Source organism: Microtus oregoni, unplaced genomic scaffold (genome assembly GCF_018167655.1).
Source record: "Microtus oregoni isolate MIOR12 unplaced genomic scaffold, Mior012 000004F_ref0000308, whole genome shotgun sequence".
Classification (NCBI taxonomy): domain Eukaryota; kingdom Metazoa; phylum Chordata; class Mammalia; order Rodentia; family Cricetidae; genus Microtus; species Microtus oregoni.
Window position 1 is genome coordinate 17,908,119 of NW_024543063.1, and position 20,986 is coordinate 17,929,104.

The window sequence follows — 20,986 nt, forward strand, 5'->3', positions numbered from 1 at the left end:
GCTAGGACATGCCTGCCTCACGGAAAATCAATGTGCTCATCATTGCTAATGATATTTTCCCATTACAATTATTTTTTATTTGTTTACCACTTTGGTCTTTGATCTTGAGATCAGGTTCATTCTAAGTGCGCTATGCCTTTGACTACTAAACTGTGACCCATGTCGTCTTTATAAAATTTAAGAAGTAAGAGAAAACCATGGAAATGGGTCATCCCACTGTAGATTAAGTCACAACCCTCTTTACCTCTTTAAAAATGTTCCAACAACCAGGGTGGGGATACTCACACATGTAATCCCAGCATTTAGGAAGCCAAGGAGTTTGAGGCTAGCCTGCACTACAGAGTAACTTCCATGATAGCCTGGACCTCAGTCTGGAAAGAGCCATAGCTAACACTCCAGTGGACTTGCTCAAGTGTCAGTGTCAAACATCGGCTAGCCGTAGCGTCTGCATGTGACTTCACCCCTGTCGCTCACACTCATGACTTAGCACACAGCACTGTTCTCTGTTTAGGGAGCCTTTTGCTAAATGTCCGCCTCTGACTTGTAGTTCCCAGCAGAACCAGTGCCTGCCCCCACCCCCTGATGCATGAGTATCCGTCTTCCTACAGCACACTGTGGTCTGATGTTACGCTAGGACTCAGGGCTAAATGAAGCAATCCAGCTTCTTTTACCCACCTCCCATAGCTAAAGTGGTTGCTGTAAGGGGCTGGTCTATAGACACGGCGTGTCTTGTAAGTGGCTCGCCATTTTCCTTATTTTATTCAATGTTGGGCACAGTAGTTTGTACCTGGCATATTTCCATGCTAAGTCAGTGCTTGATAACAGCTGGGAGAGAGGGTTTGTTTCACCGTATTCCCTCTCCGTGTGATGTAAGAACACATCACTGAACCCAGCCTCTCAGAGAAGCAGGAGGACATAATTCTATGTTAATAAGCCTTGTGTTTCTCACATTTGGCCTTCCCAATGCTTCTGCTTTGAGTAAAAATTCTGGCTGTAAACAGAACCTGAGTCAGCAGAACCAACAATGGAGAAATTTAGCCCTTTGTCTCCTGTCTTTGGGGGTACCACTCCCCACAGGAAGGCATTTTCCAGTGACTCCCTGGTCCCCTGAGTATCTGTCTATAGCCCATAGCTGACATCTATCTCCTCCCATAATCCTACGTACCTGAAGAGTTACCTATCCTGATGATGACCTTGGGTGAGCGAGGATCAACGGCACCACCCCTGGGCACTGGTGACAATAAGCTGGAGGCCTAGCTGGATTAGGCATATTGTCCGTTACTGCACACATAGCTAGAAATGGCAGAAGAATCCCTACCCAGCCAGCCTGGGTTAGAAAAGGCAAACTTTAGAATTTCCAGTGTTGATCTTATTATCATACTCTTCTCCTAGATTTTATTTCACCTTGGAAAAGAAAGATCTCTTTTTTAGTGTTGTAGAGACGCTAAAGACAGCTGCTTCTCCTGTACAGGAGGCTGGCTTCTAAGCCAGGACTGAGGTGGTTCAAATGCCCTTGCTAGAGCAATAAATGGGACTTACTTTCTGTACTTCGCTGGTCCAAGAAGGCAGGGTTGATCTTCAAGCCTGTGATCCTCCCTTTACTAATTTTGAGTTTATTATCCAGAAATTATGTATACATCTCCCAAATCAAGGCCAGGAGCCCCAAGCCATCACATTTTATTCTGCTAATGAGTCCGTCCTCTGCTAGTTCATTGAAGTGTGTGTTTTGTGAGCTCCTCCTCTGTGACCGTCTGTGGGGAAGGTGCTTAGGTGCTTGACTGTGATCCATTCTAGCACTCAGCTGACGGCAGGATTCCCACCCTACCTCTCCCCTCATCCCCCACCCCCGCCCCCATCCCGCCGCCACCTCACGATGGCTTCACTTTGCCTAGCGTTTTGAATCTGTCACTTCAGTTACAACTGCTGGCATTCTTTCCTCTACTTGTTGCATCCTCCATGGCTGAGGACTGAATCTGAATCTTATTTTGTTATTTGGAAACCCTTCACACCGGACCCTTATGACTCCCGGTGTGGACCTATGCCCAACAACAGGCATCATGATCCCTTGGGAGCTTTTAGATGGCTCAGTCCCACCCCAGGTCAATTTGCATTTTAACAAATGGTGATTTGATTGTCTATTAGGATTGAAAAGCACTTTGCAGAAGGTTTCCCTGCTTTCACTATGGCCACCACCATCATCACCATTTCCTTGGTCATCCTCACTACGGCCACCACCTCCACTGTCGTCATTACCATCATCGTCATCACCAAGATAACAACCAGTTTTCACTGAGAAATTTCCTCCCTTAATCCTTCCAGCATCATTTTGTGGCTTGTTCTGTTACCCTTCCCACTTAATGAGTAAACTGAGGCTTAGTGAGATCATATGATTGATGTAATGTTAGCCAGACAGTGAGCAGTGAGCCAGCCTGGCTTTAATCAGAACATCTTACCACTTTGGCCTGGGATGCTCACCACCTGGCTCTGTGGCTTGCCCTCTCCCTCCCCAGGTCAGACGTTTATTGGGCATTCTAATAATCATGATGAAAGAACGCTCAGATTTCTCAGCCAGGTCAGTGTCAACTGCTGTGCCCACCAAGATCCTGTTATTTATCTTTATACAAAACAAACAAACAAACAAAAAAACAGTCTGGAGGAGAAGTAGCTGTTTGCCCTCTGTCCTGTCTGCTTGCAAAGAAAGTGACTGATCCTTGCTTAGCTTTGTTTTCTGCCTTCTTCAAGCAGGCTGCTTTGCACAGAACAGTGGCTCTCAATCTGTGGGATGAGACCCTTTTGGGAGTCAAACGACCCTTTTGCGGGGGTCACGTATCAGGTATCCTGAATATCAGATATTTACATTGCTATTCATAACGGTAGCAAAGTTGAAGTAGCAGTGAAAATAATATGATTGGGGGTCACCACAACATGCGAAAGGGTCACAGCGTTAGGAAGGTTGAAGATCACTGCTAGAGAATGCTCTGCCAGGCTCATGGGAACATTCATTCTGTGTTGTGGAATGAAGTGTTACCTGGTTCTAAAATTAAAAAAAAAAAAGTAAAGCCCAATTAAGAACATTAAATGATAATGTTTTCCTTTTGATACACCATTGCTAAGGACAGAGTGCTGTTGATGTCTTCTGTAAAAGACCTTTAGGTCTTAAAGTCATTTATAAACAAGCATATAATGGGTTTTCTGTCTCTCAGCTGCTGAGAGTGAGCTACTTATACTTCCCCTGACAAGAGTGGCCTGCTTAGCATCTAGAGAGTGTCGTCTAGAGAGTGTGTGTCCACAGGCTGTAACAAGCAATGGCAAGCACTAAAGTGCTTGCACAGGGGGCTAGGCTCATGGCATCGTGTGGTAGCATCTTTCGGGTTCTCTGTTAAGTGGGCTGATATAGAAAAGCTGGGTTTTTTTCTTACTTGTCCCAGTGGAAATTTATTGAGGAGAGCCTTAAGCTTCCCACCTCGTTAATATCAGCTAGGCCAGTATGATGGATGGCATCTCACTGATGGTCCCTCAGATGCTGGCAGCTTGGTGAGCTCCTGTTTACTCTTGCTGGAATTGTTCTGCTTTTAACTCAGTTCGGATCCATGGTCCTTCCTGCCTCATCCCAGAAAATGAAAAATAATGCCTTTTTGGCATTGTTTCTAGAATATAAAGAAAAATGATGTGATGATCCAAATTTCTCTTATTTCAGAACATGATAATAGATTCCCTTAACGTAGGCTCAAGATCAAAATATCTTACCCTCTAAATTTAGATTGGTCTTGACTCTAGAGGTTTTGATCAATACCAGCAAAGCCTTTTCCACTAGGCATGCTCAGAACATTGCTGTGTACATTTGTATGTGAACGAATGTGCCCCAGAGAGGGTATGTGCCATCAATATCAGTTCCTACCCAAGAGACAATTACATTCCTGGCTCTCTGTGAGGAGAATTGTGCGGAAATCAACATGAAACAGCTCTCATTTTGCTTTAAATAAGCCTAATGTTAATTGTTCTCAGAACTGGGCTTTTTTTTTTTCACCTCAAAAATTCAAACTTTTTTCCCTTTTAGATATAATGAAATATTGCTAGTGGAAGTCAGTTTGGTGTCGTGAGAGATGTCAGACTTTTGAAAATTGTGCGGCCTAATTTAAAACCAAACCTCAAACCCTTTTAAAGAACAATAAAACATACTTTATATTGTATGCTCTTTGTGCATCTTCCCACCTCAAAATAAGAAAGAAAGAGGGGGAGGAAGGAAGGAAGACAGGCAGGAAGGCAGGAAGGCAGGAAGGAAGGAAGGAAGGAAGGAAGGAAGGAAGGCTCGAAGTCCACACTGAGTCCTGTTGTAACAGTGGGATGACTTGAACTTGACCTTTGGAAGAAGACATATTTATAGCTCTATTGTAGAAAAGAATAGACTTGTAACATGGCCTTGCCTCAAGGTTCTTCCAGAGTTCACCTTAGAGACCTCAAGGTTAGGTTGTAACAGCTACAGTCCACGTGATCAGGGCCAAGGGTTAATAACAGGAAGGTGATATCTGGGCCAGGAAGGAACACTGAGCTCAGTGGTTTTCAAACTGATTGCCAAACTTCCCTGATAGGTGCAGCTGAGGGCTTTGGAAGAGTAAGAGAAATGTGGCCCAAGACAGCTCCCCCCAGGCCCTTTCTCTCTTTCATCCTATGAGGACAGACACTCAGTCTTACTTCGTTATGAAAGGTGTGGGGGAAACATCTTATTTAACGAGCTGCTTCCTCCTCCTACCTTCCCACTTCAATCATGCAGTAAAAAGCAACTGAGGCCGGGTGTGTTGGCGCTCACCCAGTGAACCCTCAGGCAGGAGGATTGCCAGTTTGAGATCGCGGTGAGGGACATAGCTCGGAGGGAGATGCTTAAACCTAAGTAAACTGAGCCGATGGACTTTGTCCTTTATGTCCTCTAAGACGAAGGCCTGCGTGAGCCAGAAAGGCAAATGGACTTCCCCAAGGTCACACTTTGTTTTGACTAAAAGCCATTTCTGGTGTTTCTCCTCTAAAAGCCTGGGCAGGCTGCCAGGTCTGCCGGGCATTCGCCTCTCTGCTGTCTGGATCAGCCACGCCGACCTGGGTGAGCGGCCTTGGCATTTAGGACTTCTGGGTTCATGGTTAGAAAACAGAAACGCTGCTCAGATATTCTGGATAGAGTCGAGTCAAGAAGCCATACATCCTGGCCTCTGGCTCTCTGGCTCACGCAGCCACTCTGGGCCTTTCTCACTTTCCGATTTGCTCACCACAGCTTTGCAGAAGACATGCTACCTGTAGCTCCACCCCCCACCTCCCCACCTGCCCACGCCACTGCCGCATCACCATGATGGGAACCCTGATGGAGGAGATTATGCGTTTGGAGAATTCAGGGTCAAACAGAAAAGATGTGATTAGGAAAACTGAGATCTCAGAAAGAAAAAGCCAAAATGCCCTAGGAAAACATGAGCAGTCCGTAAGATAGACTAATGAGAAAAATGGATGCCATTTGGCAGTCTGGGATAATGCCTGTGGGAGTAATTTCCATTTTATCGCTCTTGCTTCCCAGACAGGCATTCTTATTTGGCTGTGTGACAGTTGATATGCAACTAAAAAGTGTTTGGCTTTTGTTTTAATAACAGAAAAAGCCCTAACATGCATTAAACTGGAAGGGACAAAAAAATAAAAAATCTAAAAATTTTTAGAAGGAAGTCACATGTCAAGGACAAACAGAAGTCCCATGCCAAGAACAAGCACTTAAACATTTTAAGAGCTGCTCTCTGTCAACCCGCATGTCATGTTTAGGACTACCTCCTCCTTGTCTGTAACACGACATGTTAAACTTTGTCTCCTAGACCCCAAACCACTGCCCAAAGCACCTGGGCTAAAAAGTCCCTTACATCTGGTAAGCTGGGAACAGGGAGGAGAGATCTGGGATGAAGACTCCTTTCTCTTAGCTGTTGCCCCTCTTCTCACACCCACCCCTTAACTCAGCAGCTCCATCTCTAACCCTTGTTCTTGTCTCTGTCATGGTTCCCGGAGGAAACCAAGACACACCCGAGAAATGGAATTCTGGTTGTCTCCTACGCTGTAGTAAAGCTCTACACACTGATATCTCCTTCCAGGGAGATTCAGATTCTCCTCCTTTAAAATAGTATCTGTGTGTGTGTGAATGAGCGTTCATCTGCACCATGGTGGCCGTGTGGAGGTCAGAGGATCTGTGTTTGAGACCGCATCTCTTTGTGGTCCACTGCTGTGTGCTGTAGGTTCCCCGGTCCAGGAGCTTCTGAACTCTCCTGTCTCTGCCTTCCATCTCAGCGCAGGAGTGCTGGAGTTACAGATGTCAGTGAAGCTTTTGGCTCTGTGTGGGTTCTAGAGATCTCAGTTCAGGTCTTCATATTTGCCTAGCAAATGCTTCATCCACTGAACCACATCCCCAGCTCAGAAACTCAGATTCTGTTTATATGTTTATAACTATTCACCATGTTACTTGGGTACCTATAACTCAGACTTTAGTGGTAAAATTTGGCTGTCCAGTTAGTTTTGTGTCCAGAGATGTTATCTGGAAAACTCCTGTCATGCATTGTTGGTCCTCTTATTTAGGTTTGCCCTACTTCAATTCTTCCTAAACTCACTTTGAAGTAAACTTCACCCCCACGCGTGAGGACCACTCCCCCTTTTGATCTACAGGATGTGCTTCTGCTGCTAGGAAGCATATTCAGCGTGATCCTTGCGCACTCTACTTGAGACTGAGCCCTCTAACTAACCGTGACTGGTGACTCCAGATCTTCTCCTGGTGCAAAAGGCATTGAACTTTCCCCCCGGGTTCCGTGCTCCTGGGGAGACTGAGATTCTGGAATAAAAACCAGAACCTCTCTGAGAGAAAAAGAAGAAAAATACATACTTGGCAGAGCGCCAACAGTATTGAATCTAGCCCTATTTGTACAACTTTCAAGGTCATCTTTTTTTTAATGCCTAAAATACAAAAGTATTGTTGGCTGTTTCCAAGTTCTCCAAGACACCAGCCCTTGAAAACTGTTTTTCCTCGACAATTCCTCTCAGCAGATGAGAATGCCTGCTGTACCTCTCTCTAGAATAGCCCCAGGTCACAGTGTAGCTGCTGAACCTTAAAGGCAGGAAGTGGGTGTGAATGTCTCCAAAATCAATCCATATGACTTTCCCGCCTCATGATTCAAAGACCTCGGCTTGGCATAAAACAAAATAAGGATTGCAGACCTGTAAGTCTTTAGGCCTCCCAATCTCACACTGTCCCCATCCTCCTCGTTTTCTGTGTCTGCCTTTTAGCTTTGTCAATGTGTATTCAAATTCTCTACTTTACAAATCTGGCCTCATGCCCTACACCTGGGACCCTAGCCTTTGGGACGCCTAGGCGGATCACTGTCAGGTTTGGAGCACCTGTGTGATCAAGAGAGTTCTAGGCCAGTCTAGGTTACATCTGCAGTGAGACACTGTCTCCACCAGAAAGGGGCGTGACTGGGGTGGGGCAGAGACGGAGAAAGAAGAGAATTTTTTGGTTCACTCAAAAAATTGAAACATCTTATTGTTAAATTTGCTACTAATATACCACAATATAAAAATGTTTATTTTACCATGGGGTTCTACTTTCATTTCTGTGGCTGTGATGAGAAAATGGTTTATTTCAGCTTCCAAACGTAGACTATATTTGGGGTGACAAAGACAAAGCCAAGAGCAGAGAGAATGAATGTCAGCATCCTTGCCTGCTTATGCTCGCTTCTGTTTCCCAACTCCTAAGCAGCTCAGGACTCCCTGCCTAGGGAATGGTGCTGCCCACAGTGGGCTTGCTGGCCCATGTCAACTGATTCACACAATCCCACACAGGCATGCCCGCAGGCCAATACAATGTAGAAAATTCCTGGTTGACACTCTCTCCAGGTGAGTCTAGATGGTGACAAATTGACACATTGGTGACACATTGTATTAAAGTGCATTATCTGCTTATTCCTGGCACATTCCCCTTCTGCCTGTTCTGTGACAAGCTGACAGCAGAGAGGTGACAACATGGGAGACCATCTTAACATTCCCCAGTGGTCTAGCTGTATTTGTGACATCATCCCTGTGGTGTGACTTCATTTGTCCTATTTAAAAGGTGAACTAAAATGTGGAGGCACCTGCTTTTTCTAATGCCCCTGGGTGAGTCATCTGTTGCTGTTGAAACGAATTGCTACTTAGTGGCTTATGTCAACAGGAACTTGCTCTCTTAGACATGGGTTGTGAGACGTCTACAATGGACCTTTACTGGCTGGAGTCATTGTGCCTTCAGGGTCCCGATTCCTTCTGGAGACCTTTCTTTATGCTTCTGGAGAGTGCACAGCTCGCCTCCCTTGGCTCGTGGGCCCTTCCTCTATTCTCTAAGCTAGCTGTGCAGCATTTCCACCTAGCTCTTGATTCTGACATGTCTGCCTCCTCCCTCCTTTTTTATCTCAGGTGATGAAAATAGAGGCAGTTTATTAAGAAAGAGAAAAGGCAAACCCAGTAGTCGAAATGGGTTCATGATCTTGGACGACAGGCCAAAAGGTCTGGTGCCACATCTTCACTTCATCTTGTGAAGGATCCCTGTGACTATGGAGCCCCCGTGGATGACTCAGAAAGCATCTTTACCCCCACTTCATCACCTAAGTGTATTTGCAGTGACCCTTTACTCTGTAACATATTCATATGTTCTACTAACTAGACCACCCTTCACGTGTCTGCTCTCACCTCATCTCAGAAACTAAGCAGAGTTAGGCCTGATTGGTACTTGAATGGGTTGAATGGGTGTCTTGACCTCCTATGAGTTTCTAGCTTTCTATACACACAACATAGAGGCTCCAGTGTGTTGTGTGTGTGTGTGTGTGTGTGTGTGTGTGTGTGTGTGTGTATGTATGGAAGGAGAGGAGAGCTTCTCCTGGTACATCTGCCTTTGATGCTACGTATTTAACTTTAAAACAAAACAAACAACAACAACAACAGCAAAACAAACAAACCTAATGTCTCCTAAGCTTCTGCTCACAAGCTGGGGCTGACGGATGTTCATCAATGACACAGGCTGGTGTTAATGAGACACAGTAGCAGGAGGAGGCACACCCACCCTGGTGGTGAGTCTCAGGCAAGGCTTTTCCAGACACGTTGAATGACCTCAGGAACTCCTGGCCTTTGTCTTACAGGCTTACGGAGAGAAGCACGTTGTGAAGAATTATTTCTACTATTACCTGTTCCGGTTTTCCGCCGCCTTGGGCCAGGAAGTGTTCTACATCACGTTTCTCCCATTCACCCACTGGAATATCGATCCTTACTTGTCCAGAAGATTGGTCATGATATGGGTCGTAAGTATTTTGTCCTTATTACTACTTTCTTATCACAGAGACATCTAAGGTGACTACCTGCCTTGGTACTGAAGTACCTGGCCCAGGTGGCCTTTCTTCCTTAAAGCTACTTACAGGGGGATTTTCTCTTTGCTCTAGTCTAGTTTAGAAAAAGCATAAAATGCGAGTGCATCTTGTTTGCAAAGAACAGACCAGCTTGTAACTTCATGTACTTTGATGCACCTTTTCCTATAAATAGACAGACGAGAGGAGAGGAGAGACCATGAGCAGGAACAAAGGAGCTTCATAAGAACCCCTGTGGGATGCAGGGTAAAACCTTCCCAGAGGCTATATTAGTAAAATTTGATCAAAATCTAACCGGAGGCTGTAGACCAGAAATTCCAAACACTGGAAAGCAATAATCCTTCATATATTGGAGAGATCATAACATCGTAGGCAGAGTGTTTTCCTAGGGAGTAACCTAGAGGCAGTTGTGCCAAGTCCAGGTGCACAGCAAGAGCCCCCTCCTGATGTTTCCTTGGTACCCTATCTTTTGGCCTTGTTTGGGAGAAAGTTCTGGGTTGATGTTTTTGGTTTTTGTTTGTTTGTGTTTTGGTTTTTATTGTTGTTCTTTTGCATGGGCATGTATGTGTGTGGTATGTGCATGTGCCTGCGAACGTCCACATGAATGCGGTACGTGTGAACATAGCGAAACCATTGCCATTTTTCTGGTAAGAATATAAGCCCTTTTTAGATTCTGGAAGTTCCTAAGTAGACCCAGATTCTCCCCTAATAATTCATGGGGTTTGATTGTTTGTCCCAGATCAGAAGCGAGTCGTGACCCTGTTGAAAGGAGAAGAGGGTTTGCTTCCACTGTCACAGCTTGGAGGTCAGGGCAGAGGCTCATGGTCCTAAAAGCAACACCTGGCTGGTGTGACATGGTAGTGTGCTTTTATTTTCAGCTACACAAGGCCGCTCAGACTCACTCAGAGAAATGGGGTGCATTCTAAGGGTTGAGGGAATCCAGGAGCCACAGCCTCCAAGGACCTACACTAGGGAATGGTTCGGTTGTCAGGTGCAGGTGAGCTGTCACTGTCCTCTTACCTCCTGCTCTCGGTTAGGACTGTTTCAAGACAATTGTATGTAGCTCATTGTATAGTTCAGTCCCATACACCCATCCTTCTCTGGCCAGTCCCTTAGAATGGCCGTTCTTGGTGCAAACAGCGGTGGATAGGGGTAGGGCTGGATGACTGGCTGGGCTGCCAGTGCCATGGATCAGGCTTTGGAACAAAGGAGACCTGGATGATTGTCTTAGTATGGGTTTTTATTGCTGTGAAGAGACACCATGACCACGGCAACTCTTATAAAGAAAACATTTAATCAAGGGGACTCACTTACAGTTTTAGAGGTTCAGTCAGTTATCGTCATGTTGGAGAGAATGGCAGGGTGTGGGCAGACGTGGTGCTGGAGCTGAGAGCGCTACATCCTGCAGGCAACAGGAAGTCAATGGACACACTGGGCGGTATCCTGAGCATATGAAACCTCAAAGCCCACCCTCACAGTGACACACTTCCTCTAACTAGACCATACCCACTCCAACAAAGTCATACATCCTAATAGTGTCACTCCATGTGGGATTATGGGGGCCAAATACATTCAAACTACCACAGTGACGAAACCCAGAATTGAAACCTTTTTCAAGGCACTCAGTGATTCTGGCCTTCAGTCTCTGCTGATTTAAGCAGAAAGGACACAGTCAGAGATCTCTGCAGGCTTGTCACATGGCCACACGTGTGCCATGTAGGTGACATTTTAAATAGGTCCCTCTGTGGTGTGCAGAAGGAAGAAAAATAGCAAGAATTGGGTGGAACGACATAGAAGTGGTAGTGCCTTTGCAGAGTGCTAGGCTGTCTTCACTGATCTCTGTCCTGCCTTGTGAGGCCCCCTCGATAGCAAGCAGTTCTCCTGAAATGAACACTGAATCTAATGTCGAATAATTTGTGGCTTGTACGCAGTCCGATTGCAGGGGCAATTTTGAAAAAGCTTAATGACTTGGCAAGTGTACACCCTTTTATTATTATTTTTCTTTCTTGTAGATGCCACAACTTGGCAATAAGGAAAAGCAGAAAAGCACAATGTTCTTTCCAGGGAGCCCTTGGGATCCTATGCTTTCTCAACAAAGAGCAAAGATGGGGAGCTCGGGTTAAATTACAGTTTTCCTTTCCGTGTTTGATGACTCACACCCCCAGCTAGCTGATACCAGCAGCACAGAGCCGTTCTGAACCCCACATGTAACCTGCTAGCCTGCTAGGGTCTGACTGCTGAAGGGTGTGGGCAAAACAGTCCTGCCCAGCGCTGCAGGGCTGGTGACGTGTGTCTAAAGAGACCCGTGTTTTCCACTGCCACCTGCTTGTCCCACAGAGAAGCTTGCCACCTGCTTGGAGAGGTGTGGAAGGGGGCCTGCACCTCACACCCCCTGGCCTGGGGTCAACTTTGCAGAGCCAAAAGATGACTTGAAATGTGATTATCTCCTAATCCTCTGTTTAAACTGCTCCCGCCCATCACTTCAAACGCCTTCTCGGCTTGTTAAATTGGTTCTCACTTGAGATTAATGAGTCTTTAGGCAGAGCCAACAATAGCCACATGGAAGCCCCCTCTAACTTGCATGGAATGCAATAGAATTAGGCGTCTGGGATTCTGCCTCTGTCCCTCTGAAGTAGAATCTGTAATTTAGCCTTAGTTAAATATTAAGGAAGCATCCTGATGGGGTTGTTAGGCTCAGTATATTGGTTTGGTCTTGACGCATAATAGAGAAAAGTATTGGTTTTAGTGTAGGCTAACCATGAAAAACAAAAAGCCTTAAAATTGACTCATGCCGTAGACAAATACATCTGCCTCTCTGTAATTATCACATTATCTGAAAGTGAGTCCTCCCCGTTCCTTTTGGTTATTGGCATACGTTCACTGTACACGGTGTTGGATTTCACAGGGACATTTTCATCTATGCCTGTGTACTTTGATCATGCTCCCTCGGTACGACCCTCCCCTCCCTTTCTCTCCTGCTGCTCGGCCTGCTTTCACATAGCACACAGGACTGCCTGCCGCCGCGGGGAGGGGGTGGCACTGCACCCAAAGAAACTCCCACACCAATCACTAATAGAGAAAATACCTCCATAGCTTTGCCCACAGGCCAGCCTGGTGGAGGCATTTTCTCAGTGGAGGTTCGCTCTTTACAGCTTGTGTCAAATTTATAAAAGAGGAGCCAGCATGATGGTATAAAAGCTATAACCCTGGTGCTCAAGAACAGAAGTGGGAAAACTGAATCGGAGGCTGGTTTAGGCTATACAATGAGGCGATCCTAGAGAGAGATTGGAGGAGAGAGAGAGAGAGAGAGAGAGAGAGAGAGAGAGAGAGAGAGAGAATCTGACTATAAGAACGAATGAGCAGCTGGGAAGCATACCCACCTTCTCCACTATCACTCTAACCCTTAACTATTGTCCTACACCACCTAACACTCAGATGACAGAGACCTTTGCCCAACTCACTCAACTATCACTTCTGATGTTTCCCTGAACTTATGTGTGGGTGGATACTGGCCTTGAAGCTCAGATAAGTATAAAGTTGATAGCGACGTGGAGCGCGGGAGGAAGACTATTTTTAAAAATGGAATCAGGCCAGATCTGCATGAGGATGCAGAGCCTGTGCGTTGCCGCATTTTGCTGCCGAGCTCTCCACCTCGCCATGTGGTTTCACTCTGCTTTGTGATTCACGGGACGTGACAGCGCACCCTTGTAATCCGAGCTCGCATGAGTTTGGGGCCAACCTGGGCTATTGTGTAAGACCCTGTCTCCAAAAGATGACACTGAACCCAATGGATGGTGCCAAGTCATATTCACACCCCAAACTAAGGCGCAGCCAGACCTGGCAGAATGTTAGGAATCTGTTTCTCTTTTATGATGGCTCCACCTGCCCTCATCCCCATCACCTATGGGCTTCACTATCATTCCCTCAGCATCTTATAAAGGTACCATCCTGGACTGGCTTTCCCCAGAGTCTGTCCCAGTTATTTGTAAAAACAAAAGGAAGAATCTTAACTAGTCAACAAGCAAACAAAAGTATGCTTTTTTTCTTTCAAACTTTTGTTTTGGTTTGGTTTTTTTTCAGACAGGGTTTCTCTTTGTAGCCCTGGCTGCCCTGGAACTTGCTCTGTAGACCAGGCTAGCCTAGAACTCACAGAGATCCTCCTGCCTCTACCTCTCAGGAACTGGGAATAATAAAATAAAAATTTTAACAACTCTTTCTTAAGACAAATAGAAAGAAAACAAACAGAAACCTCATCTGAGCTTGGTGGTACATTTCTGTAATCCTAGCCCATGGAAGTAGAGGCAGAAGGATCAGAGTTCAAGACCAGCCACATGACACTGTTCTCAAAAAAAAAAAAACCTAAATAAATAAATAACCAGTTTGAAAATCTCACGATTTTCTTTGGTAAGCTATATTCCTGAGTGGACATGGTTCCCCAGTAGCTTTTTATCAAGCGTTCACTCTGGGACAAGCAAGTAGTGTACATTCAGAGCCCAGGTTTACAAAGAAAATGGCCACACAAAGAGATGGACCTGCCCAAGGAGATACAGCCACCAAGTTCAATCAGTAGTGGTTGCACTGGGTCTTACCTCTCGGATCCATTCCTTTCTTCCTCAGTACACCGCTTCAAATGGCTCCTGTAGTTCCTCAGAAACCTCGTTACCATTTGCTTAGAAAGGCTCCCCTTTGGATGTCAGTGTGGCGATTTCTCAGAAAATTAGGAAACAGCCTCCTCAAGACTCAGTTTTGGGTATATATCCAAAGGATGCTCAATCGTGCCACAAGGACATGTGCTCAACTATGTTCATAGCAGCTTTGTTTGTCATAGCCAGAACCTGAAAACAACCTAAATGCCCTTCAACCGAAGAATGGATAAGGAAAATGTGATACATTTACACAATGGAGTACCACACAATAGAAAAAATTAATGACATCTTGAATTTTGCAGGCAAATGGGTGGAGCTAGAAAACATCATTTTGAGTGAGGTAACCCAGACCCAGAAAGACAATTTTCACAGGTACTCACTCATAAGTAGTTTTTAAAGCAAAGAAAACCAGCCTACAAACCACAATCCCAGAGAACCTAGACAACAGTGAGGACCCTAAGAGAGACATACATAGATATAATCTACATGGGAAGTAGAAAAAGACAAGATCTCCTGAGTAAATTGGGAGCATGGGAATCGTGGGAGAGGGTTGAAGGGGAGGGTAGAGGCAGGGGAGGGAGCAGAGAAAAATGTAGAGCTCAATAAAAATCAATAAAAAGAAAGACTCCCCTTAGGGTCACAGGTAGCCCCAGGACACGAGCTCTTTTCAGTGCTTTGTGCTATGGTTTCCTGCAACATCTCATCGCCTGCTGACTGCATGTCCCAGATTTTCTTTTAATAACCCCTTTGGAAGGCTGGAGCATCCCTGGGATGTGAAGGACAGTGAAGGTGAAAAGCTTGGTACGGTGGTTTCTGAATCAAAGGCCCATAGAGGGAAGGTTGCCTGCTAATCTTAGGCCCAGCTTCCATTTTCTTCTCCTAATTTGCAAAGCAACCAACTGGAAAAGATGTCCTGAGGCAAAGAAGGGGCCCTTTGTCCTTTCAGGGAGGTGGAGCATTGACCTATGGGGGTCTGGGCTTTTTTCTGCCAAAGGTAGAGCTACTGCCAAGTGGCTAGCCTCTGGGGTACCTTCTTCCTCCTGTATTCCTGTCCTGTCTTGTCACAGTGAGGGATGGGAGTGCTTTAGTACCACACTGGTGCTACTGTATGTAGCCTGTGGGGATTGAGAACTGTCACTTCTGCTGAGGAGATGAGGGTCAGACAAGCTTCCACACTCAAATGTTCCGTCCAGTCATAGCTGAGAGAATCTTGTCTCCAAGATTTTATATTTTGGCCTCTGGAATTTTCTCAAAGGCTGAGAACCTCCTGTCCCCTCTGATTTCCTCTCTCCTTTCACTGTGCAGGTTGGGGCTTCCCCAGAAGCCTTTTGTGTCCTGGGAAACAGCAGAGGACACCCCCTTTAGTGAGAGCATCCTGCCACACAGGATACCTTCATAGTGTATCTGCTGCCAGATACCAGCCAGGTCTTTTTTTTCTCTGCTGGCTTCTGTAATTCGACACAGTAGCCAGAGATGCTGGGTTCTCTATGGATCTTAACCATCAGGAAAATGTTCCTGACCCTGTCTGCAGGTGTCACAGCCTTACCTGCCAGATCTCCTTTCCCCGTTTTTGATGGTCAAAACCCCCGGCCAAAGATCTGTGCTCACCTTGTCGGGCTGAATCCAACATGCATGTTGTTCATTCATTCTTTATGAGACAGAAGCCAGGGTCTCGACTAACTGCTTGTGAATAAATAGCATTGCAAATTATGTCAGCATCAGCTGCACTAAGGGTGTGTAGCTCAGTGAGAGTATCCCTCAACTGGACCGTATGCTATGCTAGTGTCCTAGACAAGAAGTGCTCTCTCTACAGTGAGATCCATCTCTCGGGCATCCTGACCAGTGCTGAACAGTGTAGACTTGAGACATGCCACCAACAGGAGCCAGAAGGAGAGAGCTGAGATTTGAAACCAGACCTAACTGGTCGTAGAGTCTTGAAGCCTCTGTTTCCTGCACTCACCTTCTCCCGTAGTTATATTAAGCATTCTTTGGTGATTTTGTATATTAAAAAATATTCAATTAATTTTGCTTTTCATTCTGTAAGGAATGACCCACTTTAGGAAAGCATCTGAGTGCTGAGCATGGTGCTAGGCCGTGGAGCACTTGCTCTGCCTGGTTTAGGCCCTGGATTCAACCTCCAGTACTGGGGAGAAAGAAAGAAAAAGGAGGGGAGGAGGAGAGCTTATTGAACAAATGAAAGCTTCGTGAACCCTACCAAGTTTGTTGGTTGAGGGTTACCTCCGTCTGTCTGTGTGTCTGTCTTGCAGGTATCGCAGTATGTAGTTAATAGGCTGCTTTGTGGCAGGTGATTGTTTTGTATAATTAAAAGCAACTTTCAGTTCATGATTTAAAACAAAGTTAGAATGAGCTACGGGATTAGAGAAGATTCATCAATATTTCAGTCTTGAAAAATGGAGTCCAAGGATGACTTATGACCCTTTAGAATTAGGGAACTTGGCTTCTAACCAGGGTGACAGATGCTCACCCTGTAGTTTGTGTAGCGTGTATTACACACGTAAAGCAAGATGAGAGGCCCACATGGAAACGGACCCAGGCCAGAATGGGCTCGTAACTGCTCCAGCTTCCAGTTACATATAGCCTGGAGATTACTACTAACTAGTCTAACAGTGTTTATTATGGCTTGATGACTATAAAATTGAGGTCCAGCAGAATGCCCACAGGACTCCTTGCTTTCTGATATTTGTTTTTATTTAAGATTTATTTATTTATTATGAATGCAGTGTTCTGCCTGTGTGTCTGCCTGCACACCAGAAGAGGGCACCAGATCCCATCACAGATGGTTGTGAGTCACTATGTGGCTGCTAGGAATTGAATTCAGGACCTCTGGAAGAGCAGCCAGTGCTTTTTAACCTCTGAGCCACCTCTCCAGCCCCGCTGTACGACACTTTTATGATTTTGAAAATATTGGTGATCGTGCATCTTTGAGAATATTCATATCTTTTTAATTTTAAGTTTTGGCTTCTATTCTTTAAAAAAAAAATACCCTTGGTGTAAGGGAGATGACTCAGTGGATAATGTACTCACTGTGTAAGTGTGAGAACTAAAGCTCAAATCCTCAGGACCCACACAGAAATAAGGCCGGCACAACTGCCCCCTGCAATCTCCGCTTTGGGAGGCAGGGTCGGGAGATCGCTAGAATAAGCTGGTTTGTTAGACCAGCAGTTTAGCAAGTTCTGGCTTCAACAAGGAAATGTGCTTCAATGTATAAGGTGGGGAGTGACTGAAGAAAACACTCAGCACCCCCTCCCAGCCACAGCATGCACACACAGGACCACATGATACATATATGCACACATACATATGTGGAAAAGAATAAGTTACAAAAATAATTGCCCTGGGTCATCCACATGCTTTTGTGTTGGATTGGCTTTGTAATCTTCCCAAGGGTCCCAGATAGGGAGAAATGGCAGTGGTCATCTATACAAGGGACTCTTACGGGTATGGTGGCTGGCCCTAGAAGACTTATTTTACTCATGAATGTAAGCCGAAGGACAGCAGTTTGGTGAGGGTGTACTTAGGGCTCTTTTCTATCTAAGGGTGATGTGGGTGAGAAGCAAGCCTGTACCCACAGCCTCGCTCTCCAGGGTGGCAGAGGAGAACACGAGCATACAAATTCATGGTCTGCCTTGGGTCTGCTCAGATTTAACTGAAAAAAAGATGCTGCATCTTTGTCCCTTTTAAATTTTTTCTGGCATTCCCAGGCGCTGAAATCAGAGTCAGAGAAACAGTGGGGTTTTTTGTTTTGTTTCATTTTGTTTCTGTTTGAAAGTACTCTTTGGACACATAGCAGCTGGACTCTGGAAGATGGAGAACGGCATCTGAAGGTTTTGAGGAAATCTCTAACTTGGAATTCGTAGGTTATGAAAAGCTTTTGAACCTACACTGTGTAAGCAAATAAAGGCTGAGTAAAACTCGAGAGATGACTTCCTGGTTCACTTCGTCAACTTGATAGTCCAGAGTCATCTGAGAGAAGCTGCTTCGACTGAGGAATTGCCCACCTCAGGCTGGTCTGTGAGCAGGTCTGTAAGACGTTGCCTTGATTGACAATTGATACGGAAAGACCCAGCTCACCGTGAGCTGAACCATTCCTCACACAGATCCTGGGCTTTTTATAAGAGCTCGCCAAGCATGACCCAAAGAGCCATCCTGCAAACAGCCTTCCTCCGTGGTTTCTGTTTCAAACAACTAACTTGAGTCCCCATCCTGACTTTCCTGAGTGATGATCGTGACTTGGGAACGGAGGTGAGATAGCGAGGTTCATCATGACAGCAGACTAGAACAGATCATCTCTTTTATTAGGCTATAAGAAAGCATGAGAATGTTACACTCTTAATTTAATATAAACTCTCCAATGGATGGCACATCTGTAACACGCTGGGGACCCTGTAAGGGTTTCTTAAACAGGTGCTGTGAAATCAGGAGAGCCTGAGGGGCCTGAGAGATGGCTCAGCCACCTATCCTTTGAGGCCTTTAACCAGTCTGCAGTCTGGCTTCGGAAACTTAAACCTAGACTTATAATGTGGAAGTTGTTCAGAATGAGTGCTAAAGATGAGGTTTTATGCTTTCTGGAAAAATCTACTAAGGAACAAGGAATGCTTGACTCTATCACAGAGGACAATGAAGAGCTTTGTTGTTTCTGGTTTTTGTTTGTTTGTTGAGAGAATTACAGCATGAAAACCCTGCCGAAGTCTGAGTTACAGAAAACCAGCTGCCTGTCTTAAATGAATATACACATCTGTAACCTAAAGCGATGTGTTGAAGGTGTACTGGCCGGCCCCCTATCTTCCTTGGGGACGCTCATGCTGAGTGCCCAAGCACTTATGAGAAATATGTCCAGGAGATTTTATGTGACAGATAGGAAAGCATCTTAAGGGACTTTTTAGGGTATTTTCTTTAAAATTAAAACATAAAGAGCCACACAGGTGTTAGGCTCTGGTTCAGAAAATGTGTGTGATAAGTGGGACAGAAGGCTTGTGAATGAAATGACCTGAAAAGCTAAGGTGACTGTCACCCAAATCATCAATCCTAAGATACGCCTTCGTGGTCATTTGGCTATTTGTCAACCTTTATCTGAGATCGATGTATTAATGTTATTGATGATGCTGGGGACTGAACTCAGGGCCTAGCACACACACGCTAAGCTTGCCTTCTGTCATGGGACTGTGCCGCCAACAACTGCATTGTGATTATTTGCACATAAACAGCAAATGTTGACACAGACAAGAAAACCAGCGTAGTCATCTTTGAACACATCTCATAGGAATTTTCCCAAATCTTATAGTCCTCCAGATAAAACAAACCTAGGCGTGTTTCTGTGCTTTTAAGTGTGAACGGTCCTCAGAACCATAGGTGTGCTGTGTTAGTTATTCACAGAGACACTTTGTTACCGAACTGTCTGGGCACACGCCCCCTAAGTCTGAGAAGAACTGTACGAGTGTACTGGCCCTTTAAGATGAGCTGTTTATAACAGGCGTCTCTGCCAGCTCTTCACCTGCACTTTGGAAACAGATGGCTGTAGCAAATTAGAACTAGGTAGTGTACCATTTCTGTCTCTCCAGACAAGACGTCAAGAGCCCGTGTAGCATCCCTGTAGAAAAGGATACAGGAACCAGGAGTCAGTGGGTCTTCTTTGTAAGAGTAGTATTTTCGCAGTTCTGCAGGAGCACGCCCTTTGGAATGTATTCTTAAGCACATTTGCCTTTGATTTGTATGTATGAATGCTTCTGTGAATGGGACACCAAGAACACCCAGAGCTTGTTCCCACGCCAGCCCTTTCCTGCCATCATTGCCCTGCACTGGCCTAATTGGGTAGAACTATCATCAAACATAATGGAAAAAGCATGCAAAACATTCAATGGTTCCCTACCCTCCTCCTAATGTGTTTCAGGGCTGCCTTTTCCAGCTGGAACTGGAGCTGCCCAGTACCTCTTTCTCTGTTGTTTTTGGACAACCTCCCACCCAGCTTTGTTGCTTTTAATAGCTTATAAACAATCTTAGTTTTGAGAAGTACTGTGTTGCTTTCAAAACACATAAAATTTACATTCTCTTCATCCACCTAAACTTTGGGTTAATTGCATCAGATAGCTATGTATTCTTCTATATAGACGGCTTATTGGCTTATTTATTTTGCAGTGGCAAATGTCCTTCCCCTGAGCCTTCTCCTACATATGTGTGCTTATGTATGCGTTTACATGTATATGTGCAGTATCAAATGGATATATGTGTATATGCAGAGAGCTATATTGAAGTTATGCAGTCTTATGTATTCCGTGTGTGTGTGTGTGTGTGTGTGTGTGTGTGTGTGTGTATAAGCATGTGGAGGTCAAAGGACAACTCTGAGGAGTTAGTTCTCTTCTACTACTGAAGCACGATTAATAAAAACTTAGAGTCAGAAATTGGGGTTCAGCCTGAAATTGGGATTCAGATCTGAAAAGCAAATCAGCCAGCCACTGGCTCTCACTTCGACCTCAGACCAAAATGGCGATCCTGCCTCTCAGGATCTCAGAGTGAGACTGTTTGAGAGCTGTCTCCCCCATTTTACATTCCTTTCTAGGACTGGGATTAAAGGTGTGTACCACTGGGATTAAAGGCGTTTACCACCCGGTTTCTATGGCAACTAGTGTGGCTACTGGGATTAAAGGTGTGTGCTACCATAACCTGCTCTGTAAGACTGACCAGTGGGACTGTTTTACTCTCAGATCTTCAGGCAACCTTTATTTATTAAAATGCAATTGAAATGCCACTGCATACTACCTTGTGGGATTCAGGGATTGAACTCAGGTCATCGGACTCTTTCAAGTGCCTCCGGCCCAGAGGTTCTCAATCTGTGGAGGATGGGGGTTCCAATGACCCTTCCACAGGGTTGCCTAAGACCATTGGAAAACAGATATTTACATTGCAACTCATAACAGTAGCAAAATTATAGTT

General features: G+C 45.2%; 1 protein-coding gene across 2 annotated transcripts in view; it reads left to right on the forward strand.

Annotated features, from left to right (window-relative positions):
* The window catches only part of Sgpp2 (sphingosine-1-phosphate phosphatase 2), a 114,149-nt gene that overhangs the window by 45,381 nt on the left and 47,782 nt on the right, over positions 1-20,986 (forward strand). The window contains exon 2 of one of the 2 annotated variants that reach the window (XM_041650496.1): positions 9,171-9,329. The exons of the other annotated variant lie outside the window; for it this stretch is intronic. Coding sequence (XP_041506430.1) covers positions 9,171-9,329 — 159 coding nt within the window. The remainder of the gene's footprint in view (positions 1-9,170; positions 9,330-20,986) is intronic. 2 annotated transcript variants of the gene reach the window in all.